The sequence below is a fragment of the Pseudorca crassidens genome, chromosome 8 (genome assembly GCF_039906515.1).
Source record: "Pseudorca crassidens isolate mPseCra1 chromosome 8, mPseCra1.hap1, whole genome shotgun sequence".
Lineage (NCBI taxonomy): Eukaryota > Metazoa > Chordata > Mammalia > Artiodactyla > Delphinidae > Pseudorca > Pseudorca crassidens.
In genome coordinates, this window is record NC_090303.1 from 74,482,954 (window position 1) to 74,510,224 (window position 27,271).

The 27,271-nt window shown below is 39.1% G+C and overlaps 1 protein-coding gene across 3 annotated transcripts in view; it reads left to right on the forward strand.

The window, feature by feature from the left end:
- The window catches only part of MET (MET proto-oncogene, receptor tyrosine kinase), a 128,025-nt gene extending 102,184 nt beyond the window's left edge, over positions 1-25,841 (forward strand). The window contains exons 13-21 of one of the 3 annotated variants that reach the window (XM_067746801.1): positions 1,295-1,451; positions 1,649-1,789; positions 4,819-5,049; positions 6,971-7,051; positions 9,730-9,911; positions 12,868-12,977; positions 14,172-14,337; positions 23,359-23,495; positions 23,601-25,841. In XM_067746801.1, the coding sequence (XP_067602902.1) occupies positions 1,295-1,451; positions 1,649-1,789; positions 4,819-5,049; positions 6,971-7,051; positions 9,730-9,911; positions 12,868-12,977; positions 14,172-14,337; positions 23,359-23,495; positions 23,601-23,811 (1,416 nt within the window). In that variant the 3' untranslated portion in view covers positions 23,812-25,841. Of the gene's footprint in view, positions 1-1,294; positions 1,452-1,648; positions 1,790-4,818; positions 5,050-6,970; positions 7,052-7,264; positions 7,535-9,729; positions 9,912-12,867; positions 12,978-14,171; positions 14,338-23,358; positions 23,496-23,600 lie in introns of those variants that run through there. The other 2 variants (XM_067746802.1, XM_067746803.1) reach the window with 2 other exon arrangements.
- Positions 25,842-27,271: the final 1,430 nt, after the last annotated feature.

Genomic DNA, 27,271 nt, shown 5'->3' on the forward strand with positions numbered 1-27,271 from the left:
CAATAGTACTGTCACAATCCCTCCTCTTCCCCAGCCCCTGGTAACCTCTAATCTACTTTCTGTCTTTATGAATTTGCCTACTCTAGACATTTCGTATAAGTGAAATCATATAATATTTGTCCTTTTGTGTCTGGCTTATTCTACTTAGCAAGTTTTCAAGGTTGATCCATGTTGTAGCACGTGTCAGATCTTCATTCCTTTTTAAGGCTGAATAATATTCCACTGTATAGATACACCACATAAGGCTGAATAATATTCCACTGTATAGATATACCACATTTTGTTTATCCAAGAATGTGTGATTTTTAAAGGGTTCCTGAAGTTTTCCAAAAAGTTATGAAATGGGAATGTATGAAAAAATTTAAAAATCAAAGAAGGCTGGGGCTTCTCTGGTGGCGCAGTGGTTGAGAATCTGCCTGCCAATGCAGGGGACACAGGTTCGAGCCCTGGTCCGGGAAGATCCCACATGCCGCGGAGCAACTGGCCCCGTGAGCCACAACTACTGAGCCTGCACGTCTGGAGCCTGTACTCAGCAACAAGAGAGGCCGCAACAGTGAGAGGCCCGCACACCGCGATGAAGAGTAGCCCCTGCTGGCCGCAACAAGAGAAAGCCCTCACACAGAAATGAAGACCTAACACAGCCAAAAAAAACTAAAATTAATTAATTAATTAATTTTAAAAAAAAAAAAAGAAGGCTGAATCATGAGATCAGAGTTTGGAATTAAAAGGACCAGAAATCCTAAAAATCATACCATGTTAGAGCTGGAAGGAACGTCAAAGACTTCTATGTATCAAAACTGAAATAAAAATATTCTGAGACTTTATTATCCCATCATAATAATAATATGATTACTACTTATGGGGAGTCTCCTGTGTCCTCTACCCTACCCTCCAGGACAGAATTAATGTCCTGTTGTCTCTTTTTCTTACTATATGTTCATACTTCTACAGTACATACCATAGCGTACTATAATCATTTATTTTTGTGTTTGTCTCCCTTTCATACTTCAGTTCCTCAAGGTCAGAGACTGATTTTTATCTTTTTACCCCCTAATACCTAGTTATAAGTACAAGCAGCTATGCATAATGTAAGTACTTAAGTGATTAGTAGCCCCTAATTATTTGAACACTGAAACAGAATTGAGGAATGTCTTAATACTCTGAAGGCAGTTATGCTACTTCTAGAACGGTAATAACCAGGTAGTATTTTGAGCCCAGGGAGACTGTGATTCAACTGTGTAGTGTATTTTGTATCTATCATGACTAAATTCTGACTTCTATTTGTCATTTTTAGTGGAAGCAAGCAATTTCTTCAACCGTCCTTGGAAAAGTGATAGTTCAACCAGATCAGAATTTCACAGGACTGATTGTTGGTGTTGTCTCAATATCAATAATACTCTTATTATTACTTGGGCTTTTCCTGTGGCTGAAAAAGAGAAAGCAAATTAAAGGTACATTTTTTGGTTATTGTTTGTTTTAAAGGAGTTGCCTTAAGAATACAGTCGTTACAGTTTAAAATTGTCATAGATTCATGTGTGTGGTCTTATGCAATCCATAAAACCCATGAGTTCTGGTCACTGGGTCAAAGACTACTGGGATCCATGATAGCCAAGTCTTTAACGAGCTCTTTCTCTCTTTCTGTTTTAAGATCTGGGCAGTGAATTAGTTCGCTATGATGCAAGAGTACACACTCCTCATTTGGATAGGCTTGTAAGTGCCCGAAGTGTAAGCCCAACTACAGAAATGGTTTCAAATGAATCTGTAGACTACCGAGCTACTTTTCCAGAAGGTATACTTCAGTTTATTGTTCTGAGAAATACCTATACATATACCTCAGTGGGTTGTGTGGCATTGTTGTTTATTTTTGGTTTTGCCTTTATATTTTTATAAAAATATAAAAGAAGTATTCACCTCTTCTTTGGCCAAAGAAGTATTTAATTTGACACAGAGTTACACGGCTCTTATTTTAAAATGAACTCATTTACATGTTGTATGAGATTTTTAGAGTCTTTAAGCTCTGTTCTCACAAAAAGGTTCATTTTAAAATCATTTGAGCAAAGATAAGGTGTTTATCATCTGAGTGCAATGCTAAAAAATTGTGAAGCTCTCTTTAACAACCCAGGAAGAGTTAAGATAGGAAACATATATTTATTGAAATAGAAGTTGGTACAGCTACATTTTTTTACCCGTTGATCCTCAAACATTTAAATTATACTTTTAGCCCTCCTTTGAAGGATTCTCAGTGAACTGTTAGTACTCAGCTTTTTACCCACAGCATCCCAGGACTTGAATATATTTTGAGTCTTATCCAATAAAAACCTTCAATTATGCTATTTAGAAGGGAGGGTTAACATCATCTGTTTTGCAAAACATTAGGCCTAATAATTGTCAGATTAGCCAGAGCATTTCACATTGTTTTATTTAAAATCTCCTGGTAAAAGCAAAATGTCTGTATTGTATCTGCTCCATTATCTTTAGAAGTTACAGGACGTGAGTCAAGTACAAGCATTTTCCTGGTTGAATATTTACCAGTGGATAAATAAAATGAGTCACAGACAGTTGAGGATACTGCAAAACTTAGAAGTTGCTCATCAAAACAAGTACAAGAGCAATGAGTCACTTACCATTTTAACTTTTTCAGCACTTACTGCCTCTTACTTTTTCAAGTTTATGTTAGTTCTATAGAGATGTTCTATAGACACTGTTAATATTGTCTTTTCCCCCATGACTCCCTTTACCTTTAAGAATCCAAGCCCTTAACAACATGGACAAATCAAATCCAGTTTATAGTTTTGAAATTTAGATCTGTTTATTATTTTATATTCACATTTAATGGCTCTAATTTGAGATCTTTAAAATTCACAAGTAATTTTTTTAAAGAAGCACATTTAATCTTCCTTCAACCTCATTACTCACCAGACCTCTGTCATCATTGCTAAGAAACTTGAGTTTCATCCTCTTTCCTACATTGAACCTACTCCTTGGAGATATGGAAAAATAAAATAGGCAAAAGAAAGTTATCCAGATAGAATAATGAGGAAATGCACAGCCAGCACCTAATAAAGAGGCACCTACAGAGCTTCTCTCTCTGTGTGCGGTGGGGACAGCATCCTTATCAGTCTTTCATGCAGACCTAGAATTCTCTGTGTGTCAGACCAGAATCACACACTGATGGTTTAAATTGGTTTGTGTGCATGTTTGAACTTAGCCCAAGGGTCAGTACAATTTCTATGCCAGAGGATTTTTTCCTGTGCCTTGTCAAGGATTTCCCTTAATCTCTGCACCTCTGAAAATTTAGAACCCTGATCTCTAGGTGCAAAGGTTTGAGAAGTGAAGACAAAGGAACTGAGTTTAGAGAGGTTCATCCGCATTTCCATCCCCTAGGAAAGGTTTGGAAACCCTGACTCTGGAATTAAAGGAACAGACACCCAGCTAGGCGCCTTCCTTCCCTTACCCATCCAACATCTCAAGCACTCCCCTGATGTTCTACATCCTTCTTTTAAGGTTGCATCTGTCTCATTTCCAGCTAGTGATTACTATAACTACAGGTGGTCCCAAAGCTTTTCTGGAACCACTGTTGAAATTTACTGCTCTGGCCAAATTGATGTATTAACCAAACTTCCAACGTGGCAGATACTAAACATGTTTAAGTGGGCTTAGGAATACTTAGGGTACCATCAACTTTCTTTTTAATGATCCTCTCTTAAGTTCTGATTTTCCTGCTCCTTTGCAAAGGAGCTTTTTGTGCTAATGTGGACCCCCTCATAAGCCTCTCCCCTCTCCCTGTGTTATATACTAATACATTTCAATACCCAGTTAGTCTTCAAGTCAGTTGCTGCCAGTATAATGCCCTCTCCTTGACATGTATGCATTCCCTTTGGAAAGGGTGAAGCAACTGGTGGCTTTTTTGCCTTATCTGGCATTAAGAAATGTATTCTCAGCCCCATAATTCCCTACCCCTGAAATGGAAAAGTTTCACCTAGAAAAAGGGAACCTTGCTTGAGGCTCTTACCGTTTTGGTTATAAAGATCAATTTACAAGGAATGCTGATCTGATCCCTTTCCAAGTGTCCTCAAGTAAGCAGTGAGAATGGCACACTAACCCAATTCTAATCTGCTTTCTCTAAAGAGTGATAACACTAGATCTGCTGCCATCACCACAGTATGGAGAACTTACCACAAATGTGAAAAACTTTCAATTCTGAAATTTTAGCCATTGCATATTTCTAGTCGTTTGTGTGTATGGGTGTATATTTATATAGAGAGATATAGATATATAATATTTCACTTTACATATTTTTCATTGACCAGGAATCCACATAGGTTTTGAGCAATACTAATTCATTCCATTAATAAACACTAGTCTCTCAAAAGGCATCTTTTTTCATTTTCTTATAGTTGAGTTGGATTTTTGTGGGAGCCAGGCAGTTGCTTACTATTTTTGCTGCTTTGCATTCTTAAGAATATAGTATATTAAAAAACAAATCTCAAGCTTGGGTTTTTGCTATACCTAAAAAGAGAAATGTCTAAGGAAATGAAGAGGGAAAACAAGCTTTCAAAGTTACTGCTTAATATTCTTACAAGAGAATCAATAATTTTTTTTTAAACACACACACGCATACCTGTATCTTTTCCCAATTTTATTAAACCAATTCCTTTGTAAGGGTTTTTCCTAGCCTCATTCAATGATACAACCATCATTTCTTTAAATTTAAATTTAAACTTTGGTTTTGTTATTAATTCAGTTTGCTGCCCCTGTTGCAGTCCCCACTAAGTGAGGTTTCACTATTGTTTCTAATAATTTTGCTTTATCTTGCAGACCAGTTTCCTAACTCATCTCAGAATGGGTCATGCAGACAAGTGCAGTATCCTCTGACAGACCTATCCCCCATCCTAACTAGTGGGGACTCTGATATATCCAGTCCATTACTGCAAAATACTGTCCACATTGACCTCAGTGCTCTAAATCCAGAGCTGGTCCAGGCAGTTCAGCACGTAGTGATTGGGCCAAGCAGCCTGATTGTGCATTTCAATGAAGTCATAGGAAGAGGTAAGTATTTCCACTCAACTTTTTGTTAAACACGATTTTCCAGTAAGCATTTTATCTTCTGCCTTTGCAGATTAGGAATTAGACAATGGTGAAAGCAACTGACAGAACAGTGATAACAAGTGCACTTGATTTCTGTTCTGCAGACATACAGCCCTGCAAATCACATCCATGGGGATTTGTCCCTGTGCATGGAGACAACTTGATAATCTCCCAAACGTATTAGAAATAAATCACATTCCTCCCTCACCTTTTTCATAATGACAACTATAATTTCTTGAAACGTGCCTTTTACTTCCTTCTAAAAATCATTCTGTTAAGTTCCAATATTTTTACTCCTCTCTCCTTCCAGTCTTTCTCTACCCTGAGAATAGTGACTAACTCTATGAAGTCCTGGTTTATAGCAATTTGTATACTGCTGGACAGCATCAGGAGACAGGGAATTTATAGCCTTCCCTTGATCTGAAGCAACATACATCATCACTACAATGCACTCCAATTTCTTTATACAAAGAGGAATGAATATTTGTAATAAGCCAGCCAAAGCAGCAATAACAGCTAGCGTGTACAGTATTTGAGGAAATATTGAGCAGGAAAAGAAACCAACCGGAAGCCAGGAAATGAACTCCACTCTTCCCTTTTTTTCTAAAAAGCTTTTACCTTTAATACTGAATGGCCTCTGATCCCTTTTTATTCAGTGTGCGCTGCAAGAGGTAGCAGAGACATCAGCCAGCATGATGCAGAAGAAGCTGATGGGACAATTTGCCTTTTGTGTTCACGAGGCCTTCCCATTTTCCTGTGAAAGCATCAACACATTCCTCTATCGCATACTCCAGATTTTAATCCTTAGCATGCTCCCCTTCCCAAGTAGCAGCTTCGCTGTTAACAAACGTGTTTCACATCAGAGTAATATATAGTTCTTTTACCAGCCTGTAAATCCTAGTAATTGTACCAGTTTTAGAGTGTGTGGCTTCACTAATTATGTTCTAATTCTACATATTGTAAAATTAGTATTTTATCATGAAAGGTGCTAAAAATGGCAATTATCTCTCTTATAAAGTAAAAATCATGAATGATTCTATAAGTATTAACTATTATTTATTTATATGCTTTCCCCAGTAGAACGTGAGCCCTCAAGAGCATTTATTTAGTCATCTTTGCATTACAAGAGAGTAGACTAATGCCCAACACTCACATGCTAGGCACTCGGGGGTCTTGGCCAGCTGGACAACTTAATGACTTACACAGCTATCAGACATTTGGCACCTCTGGGGAAAATTACTGCCACTGGATGAAAGGCTACCATTGGGAAAGTGATGTGGCTAAAACCAGAGAACTAGATGAAATGACTCAGAGTGAATTTGCTTCATTTGGGCGATTGCCTTTCAGTTTCTGCCAACCTGGATTACAAACTAACTGGTGACTAAAGGGGGAAATCCTTATTCTGTAATGCTAATCTTATTTCTAATGGTGACATTTTTATTTCATTTCAGTTTATTGGAATATAGGGAGCTTATTTTATTGTATTTCTTTATGTGGGTAAAACTTCATTTTTCATATTTAAAAGATGTTATTTGATCCTTAAAACTAATGTTTCTTTTACGAGGCAGATGTTACTCCTGTTTTCAGTGGTTCCACTGTGGTTGAATATTTTATTATGTTAACCTTTAATAACAGTTACATCACCTAAATATTTGCCATGTATTAAATAATCATATTGCTTGTATCTTTGGGTGAAATTAATTACGTATACATATTTCACAAACACACACAAATAGTGGCATTGTTAATCAAAAGCATAAGAAACAATGCACTTTTTTTCCATGTAGGAAGAAAAGAGAAATGAAGATCATGAAGAGCTTAATAAATAATATCGCACAATTAAAAGTAATGTGGCACTAACCAAGTTCCCTCTTTCATGTAGGACATTTCGGGTGTGTATATCATGGGACTTTGTTGGACAACGATGATAAGAAAATTCACTGTGCTGTGAAATCCTTGAATAGTAAGTTATATTTTATTTAACAGTGGAGTACACTTTCGTGGTTTGCAAACTAATAAATAGTTCATAATAAAACGTTGATTTACACTTTCCCTTGTGGAAAAATCAGCAGCTGCTGGAATTATGGATCTAATCCTGAAAATTCGTTTGATCTAAATTCTTATTGATGGGACTTCCCTGGTGGCGCAGTGGTTAAGAATCTGCCTGCCAATGCAGGGGACACGGGTTCAAGCCCTGGTCCGGGAAGATCCCACATGCCGCGGAGCAACTAAGCCCGTGTGCCACAACTACTGAGACTGTGCTCTAGAGCCTGCAGCCACAACTACTGAAGCCCGTGCGCCTAGAGCCCATGCTCCGCAACAAGAGAAGCCACCGCAATGAGAAGCCCGCGCACCGCAATGAAGAGCAGTCCCCACTGGCCACAACTAGAGAAAGCCCGCATGCAGCAACGAAGACCCAACGCAGCCAAAAATTTAAAATATATATATATATATATATAAATTTATTTTAAAAAATTCTTATTGAAATGTTTCCTCAGAAATTATCCCTCAGAGCCCTCATAAGTAAGAATGAAGGAGAAATGAGGTTCTTGGATGAGCCTAAGTATCATTTAAGTATGTTTGGCTTATAATATTTGTTTTACAAGTGATATTTATGGAAACTATGGGAAGCATGTTGGCACATACAGTAATAATGACTCATTTTACCCAGAGACATTACTATAATTATTTTTTAACCATGACTTCCATCAAAAAGATAAAAAATGAAATAAGAAAACAGGAAAAAAATATGCCAGCAGAAAATTGAAAAATTGTAAATGTGGTAATATCTCATTTATCCACATTTTTGGTGAATGAGGTATTCCACATAAATGTACTTCCTTAACAAGTGATACTTACCCTCTTTTAGTGCTAGACATATATTTTTTAATATTATCTGCTATTGAGAAAATCTTTTTAAAATGGAATGCATACTCTTTTTAAGAAGCAGGGAATGCTGGAGTTACTCAGTTTTCCTGGGTCTCTCCCATGTATGCATGTTATTAAACTTTGCTTAAAAAAAAAGAGAAAAGAAACATGGAATGCTTCCAAACATAAACTAAGACTTTATTAATGACCCAGAGCCATAATTATGGCATAAATTACTGTCTTGTACAACCCAATATACTCCTCATACTAGAGCTTTCCTGGCTCCACCTTTGCTGACAGGTCTCACATGTCAGGTCAGTGTGCTTGCCTTTTCTACCCCCATTTCTAAATTTCTGCTCATAGTTTGAGGCAGCCTGAAAAAATGTTAACAAGATATATTACAGATTTATATTGGAATTAATAAGCATTCAATGCGCACGTGAAAGGTTTTCTTACAAGATACATTATTGCCAGAAATATTTCAGCTTTTTTAAACATAAATCTCCGTGCTGAGCAGTGTTCTGTATGGTTCATTTTTTTGAAAGGCTAACCACAAGGTAATTAAAGGGACAGTTTATATGAAATCTAACTACAAACTGTGATGGATTAAGTATAATTGTCAATAAGTTTGCCTCACTAAAGAGTACCCCTGCCAGTTGTACTCAGAACAGTCCTAATGCCAACAAATCTTTCTCTGTCCCTGGTGTGTGCTGATCTCTGTTTGGTCCAGATGGACTTCCAGGTCTTGGAATGCATTGCATTTGTAGAAGAATATCATCACTGACACTGATACTAATCAGATTAATAAATTAAAGGTTGTTAACTCTTTATTAGTGCTGACTATTGTCAGGCCCTCGGGATCTCTATCTGGAAATGATTAGAAACTATTATAACAAAATAGTCTACTTAGATACCATAGACAACGTTTGGTCTTCAAATCCTCCTACTCCAGGGATTGGAAAACTATGGCCTGCTGCCCGTTTTCATAAATAAAGTTTATTGAGACTCAGCCACTATTGTCTGTGGCTGCTTTTGCGCTGCAATGGCAAGAGTTGAGTATTTGCAACAGAGACCATAAGGCTTACAAAGCCAAAAATATTTACTATCTGGCCCTTTACAGAAAAGTTTGCCAACCCCTGCCCTAGACAATCACTACAGAAATGGACTGGCCTGCTTCTGTCTCCTTTTTCTGTAAGAGACAAACTATGGTTCTGCATGAGACAAACAGATTGCTAGACTCTTACAAAAACAGGTACAGGTGGTGACTTAAAGGTGTAGCACAGGGACTTCCCTGGTGGCGCAGTGGTTAAGAATCCACCTGCCAATGCAGGGGACACAGGTTCGAGCCCTGGTCCGGGAAGATCCCACATGCTGTGGAGCAACTAAGCCCGTGCACCACAACTACTGAGCCCACATGCCACAACTACTGAAGCCCGCACACCTAGAGCCCATTCTCCGCAACAAGAAAAGTCATTGCAATGAGAAGGCTGTGCACCGCAATGAAGAGCAGCCCCTCCTCGCCAAAACTAGAGAAAGCCCGCGCACATCAATGAAGACCCAACGCAGCCAAAAATAAAATTTAAAAAAAAAAAAAAGTGCAGCACAGGTGACATCATTCACTCAGAAGTATTGTAAAGAAACACTCTGATGATAAGGCATCAGGGCAAGATGTAGCCCAATGGTTTTACATTCCATTGCTCTCCTTCTCTGAACTTGACAAAGTAATCGTTGTCCCTGTAATGAGGTTAATGTCTCCACTGCTGGCTTTCTCAGGAATCACTGACATAGGAGAAGTTTCCCAATTTCTGACCGAGGGAATCATCATGAAAGATTTTAGTCATCCCAATGTTCTCTCGCTCTTGGGAATCTGCCTTCGAAGTGAGGGGTCTCCACTGGTGGTCCTACCATACATGAAACATGGGGATCTTCGAAATTTCATTAGAAATGAGACTCACGTAAGTATATTACCAAACTTACTAATTCATGAACTAGCTGTAAGCCAGCGAGTCTTCCAAAATGTGCCTGTTCTGAACCTTTTTAAAAGCTTTTAGCCAAAGAAGCACATATAAAATGTTTGCACCATTCAAATGGACAGAGGCCAATTCAATTCGCTGGTTCCTCAAAATCCTCTATCCTAGTAGGAAGATAGTGATATTTAAAAGGGTCTCCTGGGGGCAGTGGTTCTTACCTGCACTGCAACATCCTTGCTGTACCATCTGCTGGATAGGTACTCATCTGTGAGTACCTACTATATGCCAGAAAAAGTACCACACAGGAGACATAGAGCCAGAATGAGCCTCAGCTTTCAAGGAGTTTTAACCCTAGAAGGAAGAAATACATCGAAAATTAATTATAAATGGGTCTCTTACTATTTTTCAAGCTTGCCACCCACTCTTCTACCTCAGGACCTTTGCACTTGCTATTCTCTCTGCCTGGACTACTCTTCCCCAAAATATCCACATATCTCAGTCATCAACTTCAGCTTTTTGCTGTAATGTCATCTTCAAAATGAAGCTTCCCTGACCTGTCTGAAGTTGCAGCTGACCACCACACCCTCATGCTCTCTTTCTTGCTCCTCTCCACTGCTTTGTTTTTCTTCATCACACTTACCCTCATATCATACACTAGGCCTGAGTTATCCAATACTGTGGCCACAAGCCACACGTGAATGTGGCTAGTCCAAACTGAGATGTGCTGTAAGTATAGAATACATCCCAGGTTTTGAATATTTAGTATAAAAAAAGAAAGTAAAATATCTCATCAATAATTGTTTATACTGATTACATGTTGAAATGATATTTGGGATGTGCTGGGTTGAAAATATATTGTGAAAATTAATTTTGCTTCTTTCTTTTTAATTTTTTAATGTGACTATTAGAAAAATTTTAATTACATATGTGGCTTGTATTATATTTCTATTGAACAGTGCTCTACTAGGCAATAAATAAATAATATATGTATACACACACACACACACACACACACACACACACACACATCCCATTAGAATTCAAGCACATGAGGGTAGCTAATTTTGTTCACTGCTGTAGCAGTAACACCTAAAATAGTGTTTGGCACATAGACTCTCAGGAGATATTTGTTGAATGAATGAGCTCAGGGTTACAAAAGAGGTTCTTAGATGCTTGCAAATGAGGGTTTTCTAAGTGACATTTATGCTGGTTCCTAAAGGCTGAGCAAACAATGGCCAGGCCAGGACCAGGGAGGGAAGAAGGAGTCTCCAGAACTGAAGTCACAGATGGCCCCTGGCTGCTTCTTGGCTCCTGTGATCAGGCCTCTTTGGGAGTTACGGAGTAGCTTTACTCTTGATCAACAGCTTCATAAACATGAGGTCAGGTTCTCGGAGGAAATAAGCTCTAGGACAGTAAAGAAATATTTTGCATTCAGTCAAAAGAATAAAATATTCCCTGGCAGTGAATTTTTGCAAATAAGATGAATTTACCTTACAAAGCACAGAGCTTTGGCCTTACCATACCCACTTTTCCACTCTAACTCTTGCCATTACCCTGATGAGTTCATCTGGTTGGATATGCCATCTTCTCTAGGTATTATTCCCCCAGGGTTAAAGCATGATAGAGATTTCCTATTATACAGTATCATGGCCTTTTATAGTCCAAGGAGTCTATACTTATTACAACCACTAACAGATATGTCTTAGAGAAGCCTAAAACACAGGAAATGGCCTCTCCACATGCTGTATGCATTAAGGAGGGCTGTAGCCCTCCTTTCAGAGTCCCCACTGTCTGCCTCTTAAGTTCACAAACTCCACAGTGGCTGCTGAAGAAGAGATATCCTGTTCCTGATGACCAGGCACCAGTAGGGCTATCAGCCACAGTGACATCTATGTGATTTCAGATACAGTTCTCATAGGTACTAAAGGCATTACTCTGTCCATCCAATTTTGTGTGTTGAGCTTATGGAGAATGAGATTTCCTGTTCTCTGTTGGGTCCAGGCCACTGGTGCTTCAGTACCAGTAGGAGGGCTTCTGATGTGATTGATTTCACTATAGTGTGGGCTTTGGAGTCTAACAGATTTAGGTTAAAACCCTAACTCCACAACTTAGCATCTGAGTGGTTTGGGGTGATGTATTTTTCTGGGAACATCCTTGTATTAACCGTGTATTTCTGATGCTCTGACTTGTGGGGACATGCTGACCCTGGAGAGACTGCCCCTCCCAGGACTAGCAAATTCCCAGAGGTATTAAACAACTCACCTTCAAAGAGCATGCCTTTCATCACCAAACCAACCACTCCAGAGCCCATACCCCAGCCACCTCCTTTAAAGTGCTCTCACACTCTGGGACATTATCCACCTGCCCTGATCACTTCAAGACCAGGTACCAGACTACTAGGGACAGTCCCTGTACCCCAGAGCCCACTGAAATTATTCAAACCAGCCAATTCTAAGCCTGCTTCACCCATTCCTTCCCACAGAAACCACAATACAGACTCTTGCTTGTGTTTTCCCCTTGCTCCCTCTGCCTCCTTATTAACCAACCCTGGTGCTTCCCTGAGTGGCCTTGTATGACATGGCATGCCTCCTTCTCTTGGGAGTTGTGAGTAACAGCCTTTTCGATGGCAGTTGTTCCCATCTGCTGGCCTTACCACACCTAAATAATAATAAAACCTACATTTTAAAACACCTCCAGTTCCCCATCTGGAAAATGGAGCCCATATCACAGACGTGAGTATATAAGGATTAGCCAGAGTTTATAAAGACATCTAGCCTGGTACTTTGCAAATAACAGATACTTAATAAATTATTGCTGTTATCAACAGGGCACAAGTTATTATTTGAAACAAGGTCATTCTTATAAACATTTCATAATTCTGAGCTCATAGCTAGAACAGTAAATGCTTAGTTTATGCGTTTCCAATTCTCTTTGATTACAGAACCCCACTGTGAAAGATCTTATTGGCTTTGGTCTTCAAGTAGCCAAAGGCATGAAATACCTTGCAAGCAAAAAGTTTGTCCACAGAGACTTGGCTGCAAGAAACTGTATGTAAGTAGAAGAATCTCTGTGCCTGCAGTCCAAATTAAGTGACAAGGAGGAATCTGTTTTCCACTGTTCAAGGCTAGAGAGGATGTTTTCTCTTCTCATGCAGAAGTCCGTTAGTTCCGTTACAGTTTTAAATCGATACGTAAGCACTGGGGATGTAGGTGGGACTTTCAGGCTTTATCAAACAGAATTTAAAAGGAATTCTCCAGAGGGGTCTTAAACAGCTGTTGTGTGCTCTTGCTTTTCTTTTTCCTTCCCACCCATAGCCCCCAGTGTTGTGGTTTCACACTGCATTAGTTTTTGGGAGGGAGAATTTGATCTTCAGCATTTTGCAGTGAAAAGGAGAGGGCTGGTAACACAAATACCAACATATTGTAACTTCCCAAGAGTGGATTTGAAGTCAGCCTGCAGAAACCCTACCAAAAATGGTATTTGGGAATGAATATACAAAGAACTTTATTTGTGTCTGTCTGCCTGGGCTGTATAATACAACAGTCAACAGTTTGTAGTTGATTTGTGCTTTCCCTTACATGGCACTGATTCATGGCTCATGGTACGTGTGAATGAAAGAACTGTGCTATTAATTTCCTACCTTGGTTTTGGTCAATGTAACAACATAAAAGCCAGCTTAAACAAAAGGTACATAGCCTCAGATAGAAGAAATTGATTTTTGTTGAACCTTGCTGTTTTCCTAGATGCTTTACTGTGTATCGTTTTTCTCTGTTACCTCACTGGCGGAACATAAGAGTTGTACGTACTAGCCTAGCCCACTGAGAATGAAAAAGGAAAATAACAGTCCCCTCTCATATCTCCCCCATAAAACTAAGTATTGCTAATAAGCTGGCAAGTGAAAATTAGTGATTGCTTTGGGTAGTCAGTTGGCATACTCGATTTAGCAACCAAGGAAAGCTGGGAGGGTGGCCAATTTTACTACTTCTCCAGATCTACATGAAAGCAAAAAAGATTTTCTTATGCCGCATCATTTATAATCTCTTTCCTTGGTCTGTTGAATTTAAAATGGAAATGTCAAGAATTCCATTGTAATTTAGTGTTAGTCAAAACAGGCCAGATGAAGCCCTCCCTTCAGAAGTTATGGATTTCAAATACTGAAGTCCCTTATTCTAATCTTTAGAGGTTCAGCATCACTGTAAATTATTCTATTTCAGCCACCAGTAATAATTTTTGTTCTTTCTGTAGGCTGGATGAAAAATTCACTGTCAAAGTTGCTGATTTTGGCCTTGCCAGAGACGTGTATGATAAGGAATACTATAGCGTACACAACAAAACAGGTGCAAAACTGCCGGTGAAGTGGATGGCTTTAGAGAGCCTGCAAACTCAGAAATTTACCACCAAGTCAGATGTGGTAATGTATTGATCACCCCAACCTCCTCTTTTACTTTCATACCTAACTTTTTTAGTAGTTTTATGGGAACTTAATTTTTTATTAATTAATTTATTTATTTCTATTTTTGGCTGCGTTGGGTCTTCGTTGTTGCACGCAGGCTTTCTCTAGTTGCTGTGAGCAGGGGCCTCTCTTCGGTGTGGTGCATGGGCCTCTCATTGCGGTGGCTTCTCTTGTTGTGGAGCATGGGCTCTAGGCACACGGACTTCAGTAGTTGTGGCATGTGGGCTCAGTAGTTGTGGCGCACAGGCTTAGTTGCTCCGCGGCATGTGGGATCTTCCCGGGCCAGGGCTCGAACATGTGTCCCCTGCATTGGCAGTGGGATTCTTAACCACCGCACCACCAGGGAAGTCCCAGGAAGTTAATTAAAAATAAAAAAAGATACCTTCAGCACCACTAATTTCAGTTTTCTTCAGAAGTAAAAACGGGCTTGACTGTCTAACAGGTACCCATAGTATGTTTCCATAAATTCATTCATTTATTCGGAAACATTTGTCCAGAAGAATAGCATGTTAAGTCCTTGGGAAGCCCAGAGCTGAACCAGATATGAACCCTGTCCTCCAGGAGCTTTTGCTCAGCAGGAATGGGAAGGCATGTCCGTCACTAACTCACACAAAGTAGACTGGGATTAGTCCAGCCACTCATAGCTCAAGGGCAGAAGAAGCTGTAACTGAGGCACGTCTAGCAGTGTGGGCCTAGCTAGAAAAGTGCCCTCCTTTATCTGCAATGGTCATCCTCCTGTCACAGAACAAGCTTCTAAAGGCGTGCACCTGAGCTATGAGGGTAGGCAAGACCATGGGCAGACTCACCTGGGCAGCCAAATCTACCACACTGCCCTTTCACCTGGTGGAGGAGGTGGTGCTTGAAATGGGCCTTAAAGGAGGATGGAAATGATGGACAATGAAAAAATGCCAATCCAGGTGAGGCAAAGGGGCAGGAAAGTATACAGATCTGTAAAGTTCTAAGGAAACAGTAAGCAGCAGTGATTCAGCAAAAATAGAAGGCGCAAAGGGAACTTGTGAGACTAAATTGAGAAAAATATTTTCATAGTAGGTCATAGAGATCCTTGGAAAGCAAACTAGGGAGTCTGGAATTTATTCTCTGGCCATGTGGAAACATTAAAGTGAATCAGATTACACTACAGCCTTTCTTCATTCTGTAAGATGTTTTGAGAGGAGTAGATGCAGGAAGACAAAGTGAGAGGTAGAATTTGAAATAATATAGAAATTGTAAGAACAGAAAAGAGTTGGAAGGAAAGGCATCTCAGAGGTAGAATCAACAATATTTAGCAAGAAATTGATGAAAGTCAAAGCTGAGCAAAGTTATATACGGGTGCAATTACAAGTATGTGAAACAGAGGAGCAAAAGCCGGTTTAGGAGGAAAAATACCAATTGAACCTTGAACATATTGAGTTTGACTTGGGAGTAGGACAAACAGGCGAAGTGTCTGTCAGGCAGTTGGAAATGTGGATCTGCAGCTTGTACAAACTCTTTAGTTGTCTTAGTCAACTAGGGCTGCCATAACAAAGTATTACAGACTGGGTGGCTTAAACAATGGACATTTATTTTTCGCAGTTCTAGAGGGTAAAAGTGGGAAATCAGGGTGCCAGTGTGGTCAGCTTCCGGTGAGGAAAACACATGGCCACCTTTTCACTGTGCCTCATGCTACGGAGAGAGCAAGAGTAAGCTCTCTGGTGTCTGTTCTTGTAAGGGCACTAACCCCATCCTCATGACCTCATCTAAACCTAATTATCTCCCAAAGGCTCCACCTCCAAATACCATCACAATGGGAGTTGGAGTTTTAACATATGAATTTGGAAAGGGGGGACACAGTTCAATCCATAGCAGAGGACAAGGCTGGAAATAGGCTTTTGAAAGTCCAAATACAATTATTCAGAGGAACCTACATACATGAAGTAAGGGAGAAAAGGAGAGAGGTGGGAGACTCAGAGGAAGAGAAAGTTTCAAGAAGTAATGGGATATGGTCAGCAGAGTCCACTGCTACTCAGTGCACAAGAAAGGTCTTGGAAGCTGAGTGACCTAAGTGATTTGGTCCAGAGTGTGCTGAGGAACCTGGGTGGTGGATGGAATATTCTATTTGCCTTTAATAAGTCAAGAGGACTATGATATGTGGAGTTAGAAAAATGTTAATGTCTCAGTCCTTGAGGATAACAACTGAAAACAGGAAAAGTGTTAACTGGTGACATCAGCAAACAAGATTGGGAGAAAATAACGTTAATGGAGGACATAGATTGCAAAAGAGAAAGGGTTGGCAGCTCTTAAGGTATAATAGGGGACCGGGATCTGAGTGCAGTGTTAGGAGGCGGGAAGTCATCTGCCTCCTCCCTGTGAATCAGCAAGAAAGAGAGGTGTGGCCTCTATTGGTAAGAGTTTCAAAGATGTTGTGGTCTTTAAGTGAAAGCAGAGTTTCAGTTCCTGAGGAAGTGGGGGAGTCATTAGAGAATAAGTTGAGGGTGACTGGGAGTCTTTTCAATGAGCAGGTGTATCACAGGACAAGGTGGAGGAATGGGACTTCAGGGTGGATAAGATTGGTAAGAGGATGTGATAGCCCATGCTAGAGCTTAATGCCTGGGATTCTGATCCTAAAAGACTCTGAAAAAGATGAAAAAAGCAGGTGCTAGAGAGGTAGGCTTGAGGACACATTAATGATGGTGGCAAGTGAAGGCATAAGGTAGGGAGAATTAACTCATCCTCAAAGAACATACATTTCATCCAGACTTGACTACTGGTAAGAGCCAGAACCAGCTCTTACAACTCAATAAGAAGACAAAATAACCCATTTTTTAAAAATAGGCAAAAGATTACATAGATATTTACCACGGAGATGTATGAAGAGCTAGCTAATAAGCACTTGAAAAAATATGCCCACACAAAGACTTGCACATGAATGCTCACAGTAGTGTTATTCATAATGTCCAAAAACCAGGAGCGATTTTAATGTCCATCAACTGGCGAATGGGTATATAAAACATGGTATATCTATACAACAGAATAATACTATTCAGTAACATAGAGGAACCACTGATGCATGCTACATCATGGATAAACCTCAGAAACATTGTATCAAGTTAAAGAAGGCAGACCCAAAATATTACACGTTGAATGATTCCATTTATGTGAACTTTCTAGAAAGAGGCAAAAGATTGAGACAGAAAACAGATCAGCGGTTGCCTGGGGCTGAAGGTGGGAGCGAAGATTGACTACCAGCAGGCATGAGGGAAGTTTCTGGGGTGTTGTAATTGATCTAAAACTGAATTGTGATGATAGCTGCACAACTATATATAATTTGCTAAACATCCTCGACTGTACACTTACAATTGGCAAATTTTATGATATATAAATTATACCTCAGCAAAGTTATTAAAACAAAAGAAGCCTGATGAAATTTTGGATGCTCAAGGCAAGAGTTGGGATTCTGAGCTTTTTGACAACCCTGTACACACACTACTATCTCCACAAAAATACACGCACACTGCAGGGAGGTTTAGCACTTCTTATAAAACAGCTGTCACTCAGGTACTTGACTAGAAATTTACACAGGCTTCTATAGATACGAAGTGCTATGTCTTTCTCCCTCTTATTCAAAGCCACTATACTGTACTACATAAAGGGTGAACCTGAGTAATCCATACAGTGCTGCTTTGGAAAATGGTTATTGATTGCATGGATAAATTTGCATAAAGTTTCATTTCCAGGACAGCACAATCTTTTGAATGTTGACATGGAACATTTCCAAAAGCATGTAATAAACCTTATGTATGTTGAGACCTACAAGCAAAAACTTGCCTGTTTGTAGAAAGGTGTACTGTCTTGCAAATGCCAGATGGAGTTCAGCTAAAGTCTGAATACTCTTGAAGCCCTTTCCGACAAAATTGGAATGTCTCTATATGTGCAGTTATTCATACCCAGTATTACACAGTGTCTCACACTTAGTACAAATGCTTCCATTAAAGTCAATACTGACTTCTCAGTTTTTCAACCAACTGGCTTTTTCATCCTGCTTCACCATTCTGCAGTGTTTAATATCGTCAACTACTCCTCCCTTCTTGAAATTTCCTCCTTCTTTGGTTTCGGGGGACACTGTACCATCTTGTTTTCCTCCTGCTTTTAGGCTGTGTTTTCTTTACCTTGACAGCTTCTCTTTCTTCTCTCACAGCCTTACACACAACTCTCCCCCAGGATTTTGGTCCCCAGGTGTCAGCCTCTCTCAACGATTTCAACCATTCCCATCAAGGGTCCCCTTTGAATCTCTCTTCCTAGATATTTTCATTAGCAACACAAATTTACCATGTTCAAAGTCAAATTCTTTCCTGCCAACTGTCAGTGCCTCACTTCTTTATTTCTATTAATGGTATCACCATTGTGCAACATACCAATTCTTCACCCTTTTTATTGTGCAGTTCTTTAAGTTTTAAAGATTGCATACAGTTTTATATTCACCACCACAACAACCAGGATATGAAACAGTTTCATCATCCCGGAAAATTTCCTGTGCCTCTTTGTATTCAACCCCTGCCCTAATGCTAAGACCTGGAAACCACTGGTCTGTTTTCTGTCTCTATAGTTTTAACTTTTCTAGAATGTCATATAAATGGAATCATACAGTAAATATGAGTCTGTCTCCTTCACGTAGCATAATGTGTTTGAGAGGTATCAGTAGTATCAATGTATCAGTAGTTATTCCTTTTTTCATTGTGGCAAAAACATAAAATTGACCATCTTAACCATTTTTAAGGTACAGTACAGTAGTGTTAACCATATGCATATTGCTGTGCAACTGATCTCTAGAACTTCATCTTGCAAAACTGAAACGCTGTATCCACTGAACAACTCCATATTTCCCCCTCCCCCAAGCCTCTCTGGCAACCACCATTCTACTTTCTGTTTCTAACAGTTTGACTACTTTAGATACCTCATTATAAGTGAAATCATACAGTATTTGTATTTTTGTAACTGGTTTATTTCACTTAGTATAATGTCCTCAAGTTTCATCCATGTTGTAGCATATGACAGGATTTCCTTTTTTAAGGCTAAATAATACTCCATTGTGTGTATATACCACATTTTCTTCATCCGTTTATCTGTCAATGGACATTTAGATTGCTTCTGTCTCTTGGCTACTATGAATAATGTTGCTGTGAACATGGGTGTGCAAATATCTTTTCTAGATACTGATTTAATTTCCTCTGAATATATATACCCAGAAGTAGGCTTGCTGGATCATATGGTAATTTTATTTTTAATTTTTTGAATACTCTTTTCCATAGCAGAATAATTCACTCCTTTTTATTCCTAAGTAGTATTCCATTGTGCAGATGTCCCACATTGTGTTTATCCATTCACTGCTTGAAGGACATTTGCGTTCTTTCCTGTTTTAGGCAATTGCTTATACATAAGTATAACTGCTGTAACATTTGCTTAAAGGTTTTCGTGTGAACATAATTTTTACTTCTTTTGAGTAGATATCTAGAAGTAAGATTACTGGGTTGTAAGTTAAGTGTATGTTTAACTTTATGAGAAGCTGCCAACTGTTCCACAGTGCCAGTATCATTTTATATCCCTAACAATAATATATAAGAGTTCTAGTTGTTCAGCATCCTCACCAGCATTTACCATTTTCAGTATGTGGGATTTTAGCCATTCTAATAGATTGTAGTGGCGTCTAATTTTCTTTTTAATCTGTATTTCCCAAATAACTAATGATGTTAAACGTCTCTTCATGTGCTTATTTGCCATCCTTATTCCACCTTTTGTGAAACGTCTACTCAAGTCTTTTCCCCATTTTTTAAGTTTCAGAATTTATTTTCTGGTGTTTTTTAAATTGGGTTGTTTGTTATTTTACTGTTGAGTTGAGAGTTCTTTATATATTCTGGATACAGGTACATGTTATCAGATATGTGTTTTTACCAATATATTTTTCTAGTCTTTGGCTTGCCTTTTCATTTTTTTAATGGTATCTTTCAAAGAGTAGAAGTTTTAAATTTTATTGAAAATGTTATCAATTTACCAGTTGTTAAATATTATCAATTTATCCATTTTTTTAATCAGTTGTGCTTTTTTATAAATTGTGTTGTATCTCAATTTACCTATTCTCAAATGCTCAAATTTGGCTGTGTCTATTCCTTGATTGCCTCGGCAGTGTGCCTTTCTATCACTTTTTATAGCTTATAACAATCTCTCACCTCTAATAACTGCTTTGAGCATCACCTTTGATAAAGTGAGGCAGAGATTCTTCAGGTGAGCTCACTGCTGGTGCTCAGATATTCAGAAAGACTTGACCATTCGCACAATAAGCAAGAATGGCAGCGCTCTCCTGTCTTGAAGCTTAAACTGACTTGTTTCCATCATTCTTTTTTTTTCCTCTTTTTCGATTAATTTTTATTGGCGTATAGTTGCTTTACAATGTTGTATCCATCTTTCTCAACGCACAGGTATTGTACACCACCCCCTCCCTTTGTCTCTCTCTCCCCTTCCCTCTCCTGGCCCCCATCAGCCTTCTCTCTTCTTGGTCAGCATCATTCTCCTCCTTCACTGCCCCTCCCCGCTACGAGCCTGGCGGTCCAAGCCGTTATGGGGAGTTTGGAATGCAGACTGTTCATGGAAACTGCCTCCCTCTCACCTCTTCTGTCCCATGATTCCTCCAACACTCCTCTGATACCCAGTTATTGTCCAAGCCCTATCATTCCTTATAAACTTATCCAACTCTTTCCCCTTTTTTGCAAATTTGCCTCCAGGCGTCCTATAGCTTAGGCTGTTGGTTAGGGAAACCTGATCACACACCAGTCATCAGCCTCTCAGAACTTTGGTTTCTTCATCCTTAAAACATCTACAAAACTGATTACATTACAGGGTTGTTGATAAAGATTAAATAAGACAATCTTTTTTTTAAAGGGCATGACACCCACCCATGCCAGGCTCATTCGATGACACGTACTCTTTCCCACCACTCTAATTCAGGAGTTCAGTCTCATAAGGTTCTGTGTTGCCAGTAAACAGTAGCAGCCCTCACCTACTCCTGTTCAGAAAGCTCCTAACTGGTCTCCATGTTGTGGATCGGCTTCCCCTATTTGTCTAAAGCAGAGTGTTTACAGATGCAATCTCCTGGAGCTCGACCCCAGTCACATCCCATCTATTTCAGTTTAACCCACGTTCAACATTCAAAAACATGGTCCCCTTTCAACCTTATATATCCGTCGTCCCTTCATCTACTCCACACATCAAGAGTGACCTGTTGTCCTTATGGTTCAAAAAAACACACAAGTAGTCTTACCCCTGGGCCCACTCCCTCCATCCAGAACACTCTTTCTGCCCTTACAATACACGTATCTATTTAACATATTCTCCCTGTTCCTCAAGACCCGCTATACTGTCACTTTCTTCCTAAAGCCTTTCTCAGTACCCCACTATTATCCCTTTGTCTTTTCACAACATTTGTACCTCTTTTCTATAATTGCTCTGTATCACAGTTATTAGATCTTATTGTTCTATGTGACAGTTAATTGCATAATACTCTTAACCCTGTTAAATCAGCCTTGGGGCCTATCCAGTAACTTGAACAGTGACCTACTTGTGCATCATCAAGGATCAGTAGATACTTGTTAAATTGATTTAAATTCTAATGCAAATTCTGGAACTTGAAGGTTAACACAATGAAGTTGTCAGAAGTGACTCATAAGATTTTTAGGCATTGAAAACTTTGACTTTGAAGGGCAAAGTTATCTAGTGCCCACCTGGGAAGGAGTTTGTTTTCTCTATTTGGATCAAGGAAGTCAGTGACCTTAAAGGGTTCTTACACCCGGGCAAAGGGAAAAAGTCATTAATGGAGATTTGTATCGGCAACCACAGTGTCTACCTGGTTTCTTTCTTTCAGAAACACAAGCTTTATTCTCCTTCTTGCTGAGTGTTACAAGCTACACTTGCTTCTCAGTGTTATGTTTTCCTGCCCTGCATGTCTGATCTGTATTCTCTTTGCCCTCCTAGCTTCTTTTTTCTCAGTGCCTCATTCCTGCCGCCATGTGCTTCTTGGTCTGTGAGTGTCCTGGAAGTGTTGCTAGGGGAGAACTGATTTCCTTGGTCCTCGGTGACCCACACGTGCTGACTTACTCTCATTGTGTCATTCTCACCTTGGCACACGTCCAGGGCGAGATAATATGTATGACCTGATCTATTCCAAGGAGAGTGCTCTAAATCAAGAAATTGCATACTTAGTGAAGTTTAGTAGACCAAGCAAGACCCAAGAGTCAAGAACTCTTAAATGTTCATCCCTGTGTGAATTCAGATTTATTGGGGAATTTTTAGCAAATCAGTCAACCTCTCTGTGGCCTTGTGATCATCCTGTAAAGTACTGTTACAGCTGTTTTATATTAATTTCCTCCTTTAACATTTTCAAAATATATTTTATTGAAATTCATTTTCAGTTGAGAGCCTTGATGCCTAACAGTTTTATTACTTCTGATTTTTAATATGGATTTTTACTTTTACTGACTTAGACCTTCTCTTTTAGCATTAACTTTTAGATATGGTTACATTTCTTAAGGAGTACTTACATTCATTTGGAAATCCCACGCATTTAAATTTTGGAAGCCTTGTCTTTTCTTTTTTACTAATAATCTAAAATTGTAGTGAAGCTATTATAAAAAAGAAGGGTAGAAACGTTTTAATGCTTTGACCCTGTAAGAGAGAGCTTGGAAAATGCACGCTACAAACTACTGATGAAATGTTAATCATCATGTGGACTTTGAAAACTTTACATTTACTTGTAATCTAAACTTTATCCAATTCTGGTTTAAACGAGTCATAATTATGTAGCTTACTGATTGCCTTTAAGGAAGATTTTGCCCAAAACAGCAATAGTATTAAATACACTAAACCAAGTTTAGTTATGAAGACCTGCTGATCACCTTTCATATTTGTGTGGTCACCCTTCCCTCACCTGGATTCTCCCTTCCCTTGTTTGACCAGTGGTCCTTTGGCGTGCTCCTCTGGGAACTGATGACAAGAGGAGCACCACCTTATCCTGATGTCAACACCTTTGATATAACAGTATATTTGTTGCAAGGCAGAAGGCTCCTACAACCTGAATACTGCCCAGATCCCTTGTAAGTAAGAATTCCAACAGGATCTTCTGTAGCTCTTACGTTCTTTTCTTTTACAGAAATGCTTGCCTTCAGAGTCCTTACAGCATTGTTTCCTTTCTGAAACAGGTATGAAGTGATGCTGAAATGCTGGCACCCTAAAGCTGAACTGCGCCCATCCTTTTCTGAACTGGTCTCCAGGATATCAGCGATATTCTCTACTTTCATTGGGGAACACTATGTCCATGTGAACGCTACATACGTGAATGTCAAATGTGTCGCTCCATATCCTTCTCTGTTGTCATCACAAGATAATGTTGATGGCGAGGGGGATACATGATGGATGGAGGCACCTGTACCACCAGCCCCCTTCTGAGAAGCATTACTGAACTGTCCAAACAACAGTCCACAGTTTGTCCAATATTTTTTTCACTGCCTGGCCACTGAAAGGCCACCAGGTATTATTTGCTTTTGCCAAAATTGCACTATTATAGGACCTTATATTGTTATTTAAAATGACTGGATTCTACGGAATTTCTCATCTGACAAAGCATCGGAGCCAGAAGCTTGGTCCCACAGGCCAGTGACCAACAGCAATCCTGCAACTGTGATGACGCTCCTGTCACATTCAGGCCAAAACCTGAATGCTGGGTTGAAATTTTTAAGAATCGGGATCCCACCTGATTTCATATGGGGAACTGAAGCAATGCATTTTGAGGGCTTCTTGATCACAGAAAATTCAAAAGAAGTGGTCATGTCCAGGAAAGACATGGCAGCCCTGGGACCAGGCCACTCATTTAGACTTAAAGCGTTTCAAATAACTTTTATGTGTTGTATGAACAACACATTTTTTTATTACTGGTGTTGTCATTTGCCCATTAGGTAAACATTCCCTTTTAAATTTTTGTCTACACATTCCTTTTATTGGAGAACTATCCATAGACAACACGGTCAACATTTCAAAACAGCAGGACATGAAATGTGTTTATAAATTAGTAGGAATATTTACATATGTACATAGACAACGTTAAGGCTTTCATAAAATAGCTTAGTCACAGTGAAATATTTGTCATTTAAAAATCAACTGTTTGAGAATGATGCCTTTCTGATCTGGATGTGGACATTTAGAAGTTTTGTCTGTTTTTTTTTTTTTTTAAATGATGACTCTGAAAATGAAACAAGTAATTTGTGATGATAAATGTTTTTAAAGGTAACTCAGCATGTTTTTAAAGCAAAATACGTCTGACTAAAACTTTATTGGTTCCAATCATGGCTCATAAGTAGAGCCGAGAAAGAATCGATGGACTGGGAATATTAGCCTCTTTCTCAGGTGGCAGCCTTCCTTCCACCCCACAAACAATTGGAGACAATAAAATCAGGAGGAGTCCAGTTTTGCATAAGGACATGTTTTGTGTTAAGCAAAACATATTTTAGGGGAAAAAAAAAAAGGCAATTGAAAGTTCTGGCCGTTTCACCTGGATGAACAGTTACTCTGGTCAGGACTTTTGTGATGTTTTGTTCTGTGAGATTTTGTGCTTACTACTGTATAATGCATGTGGCACAGTATACTCTAACTGGTTTTGTCGATGTAAACATTTAAAGTATTATATTTTTATAAAAAGGTTTATTTTTAATGATGTAAAAAAACTTTTGTTAGGCCACAAAAATACTGCACTGTGAACATTTCAGAAAAGGTATGTCGGACTTGGATTAATAACAGCATGGTTTTAAATGGCTGTAAATAGTGATAAGGAAATGTACTGACTGCCAGTACACCCCACCCTCATTACATCATCAGGACTTGAAGCCAAGGGTTAACACAGCAAGCTATAAAGAGGGTGTGTTATGCTAAAACCCAATAGTAGAGTTGAGCTCTTGTTGCGAGAGAGAGTGATTACAACCAAAAGCTCTTTGACAGTGGTGGAACTTATCAGAAGACACAAGGAATTGTACTGCAGTGATACTTCAATTCAAATATTACTATTTCAGAAGTGTAAAGAGTAATACTGATTCACAGAATATTGTAAATGATGGTGAGGAAGAAAAAATCCACTCTGCAGAAAGAAATAACTGTCTCCACCGATGTCAAGAGAATGAATACATCGAGAATAGCGCTTATGTAATCAACCCATCAACAAGACTGCACACCTGTATATATGCTTGAGAAAGCTACAATGTGAAAATCATGTTTGCTATTTATAAACGTGTCCTTAGGTTAATGTGTCTGGACAGATTGTGGGAGTTAAGTGATTCTTCGAAGAATTAGATACTTGTCACTGCCTATACCTGCAGTTGAGCTGAATGGTACTTTGTATGTTAATAGTTGTTGTTCTGATAAATCGTACAATTAAAGTGATGTATCATCTTGTATACTGAGTTGGTTTTTGCTAGTCATGCCTGATTGCCTACTCCATTTACATAATGACAGAGGAAGCCTAAGATTGATTTCACCTGACTATACCAACTCATCCATTTATGAGAGTGTTAGTCAAGTTAATGCATAGACATCTAAAAGAATTTGCATCCTTGATTCTCAGGAAGTCTGTCTCTCTAAGGGTGGTTTCCCCTGCGCTGCTGAATTACCTAACATTTCCCTGACAGCCTTTCAACTGCTGGAGCACCTGGCCCCTACTTCAGCTTGATCCTCTTCTCCAGCAAGATGCATCCTTGGACCAGAAGACATGACAATGGAGCTGCAACCCCACAGTTGGCACAGAGATAGCTAGTTGGGTGTTGGAGGAGAGAGACCTTCTTACCCCCTTAAAACTACTCTTTTCATCTACACAGGTTCCCACTCTTCAGGTGCCCCCAAGGACTAGAGCAACTACCTTCAGGTTATATCCATGAATATTCTTGTAATGGTAAAGGGATTCAAAGGTGAAATTTCAGTCATCTAAGCTTTGGGGCAGTCTGAAATTTTTTTTAAAAAAAAGGTCTGAGTTTAAACTAGTGCCTACAAAGTAGGCACTACTTTGTGGGGGCTGATTCTTTAGTGAAAGAGAATTTAACGCCTGTACCCAGTCAAACTCCCTCCCCTCCAAGAGATGCATTTCCATAGGAAGTTCAATCAGACCCCATGCCCAGAAGGACAAGAACGTGTCATCTTTATATCCCAAGTGTCTGTCACTTTTTTAGCATGTCGTCAAACAGTGCTCTACTGAAACAGGATTTTCTTGTCTTCAGTCAATCACTTTAAGCCACCACAGATACAGAGTTACCCAGGTAGCTCCCATGATGTTTGGTGAATCACTGTAATGGGGGGTGGAAGGGAATCTTTCTAGGGAGAGAGGGATAAAAAGATATCCCTTTACAAAGTTTTGCTTGATGCTCTGTATTTTTAATTACCACAGGATTTTTCACTCCACAGTGTAGGCATCAATTATATTTTTGCTCTCTCTGACCTACACAGGAGATTACATCCTTAAAGAATTATGGTGAAAGGATACAAAACCTGTACAAGCACATTAACTGTTTAATTGCTGACGTCTTGCATTGTTAATTTACCCAGTTTAGTTCAGGAAACAAGTTAACATTATGTAAAAGAAATTAATTAGTATTTAATTTAATTCCACTAATACGTAGTGAGCATCTGCATATGTCAGGCATTGTACTAGGTAATGGAGATTTACAAATAAACAGTCTCTCCCCCTCCAAGGAATTTAATTGAAGGGACAAACAGTATTACACAGTTAGTGAATATTAGAACTGTGCATTTTCTTAGATCTGTAAACCATCTAGAAGAGGCTTCACAGTTTATAATTGGAAGTTTGTAGTTTTTGACCCCTTGACCTATTTCTCTC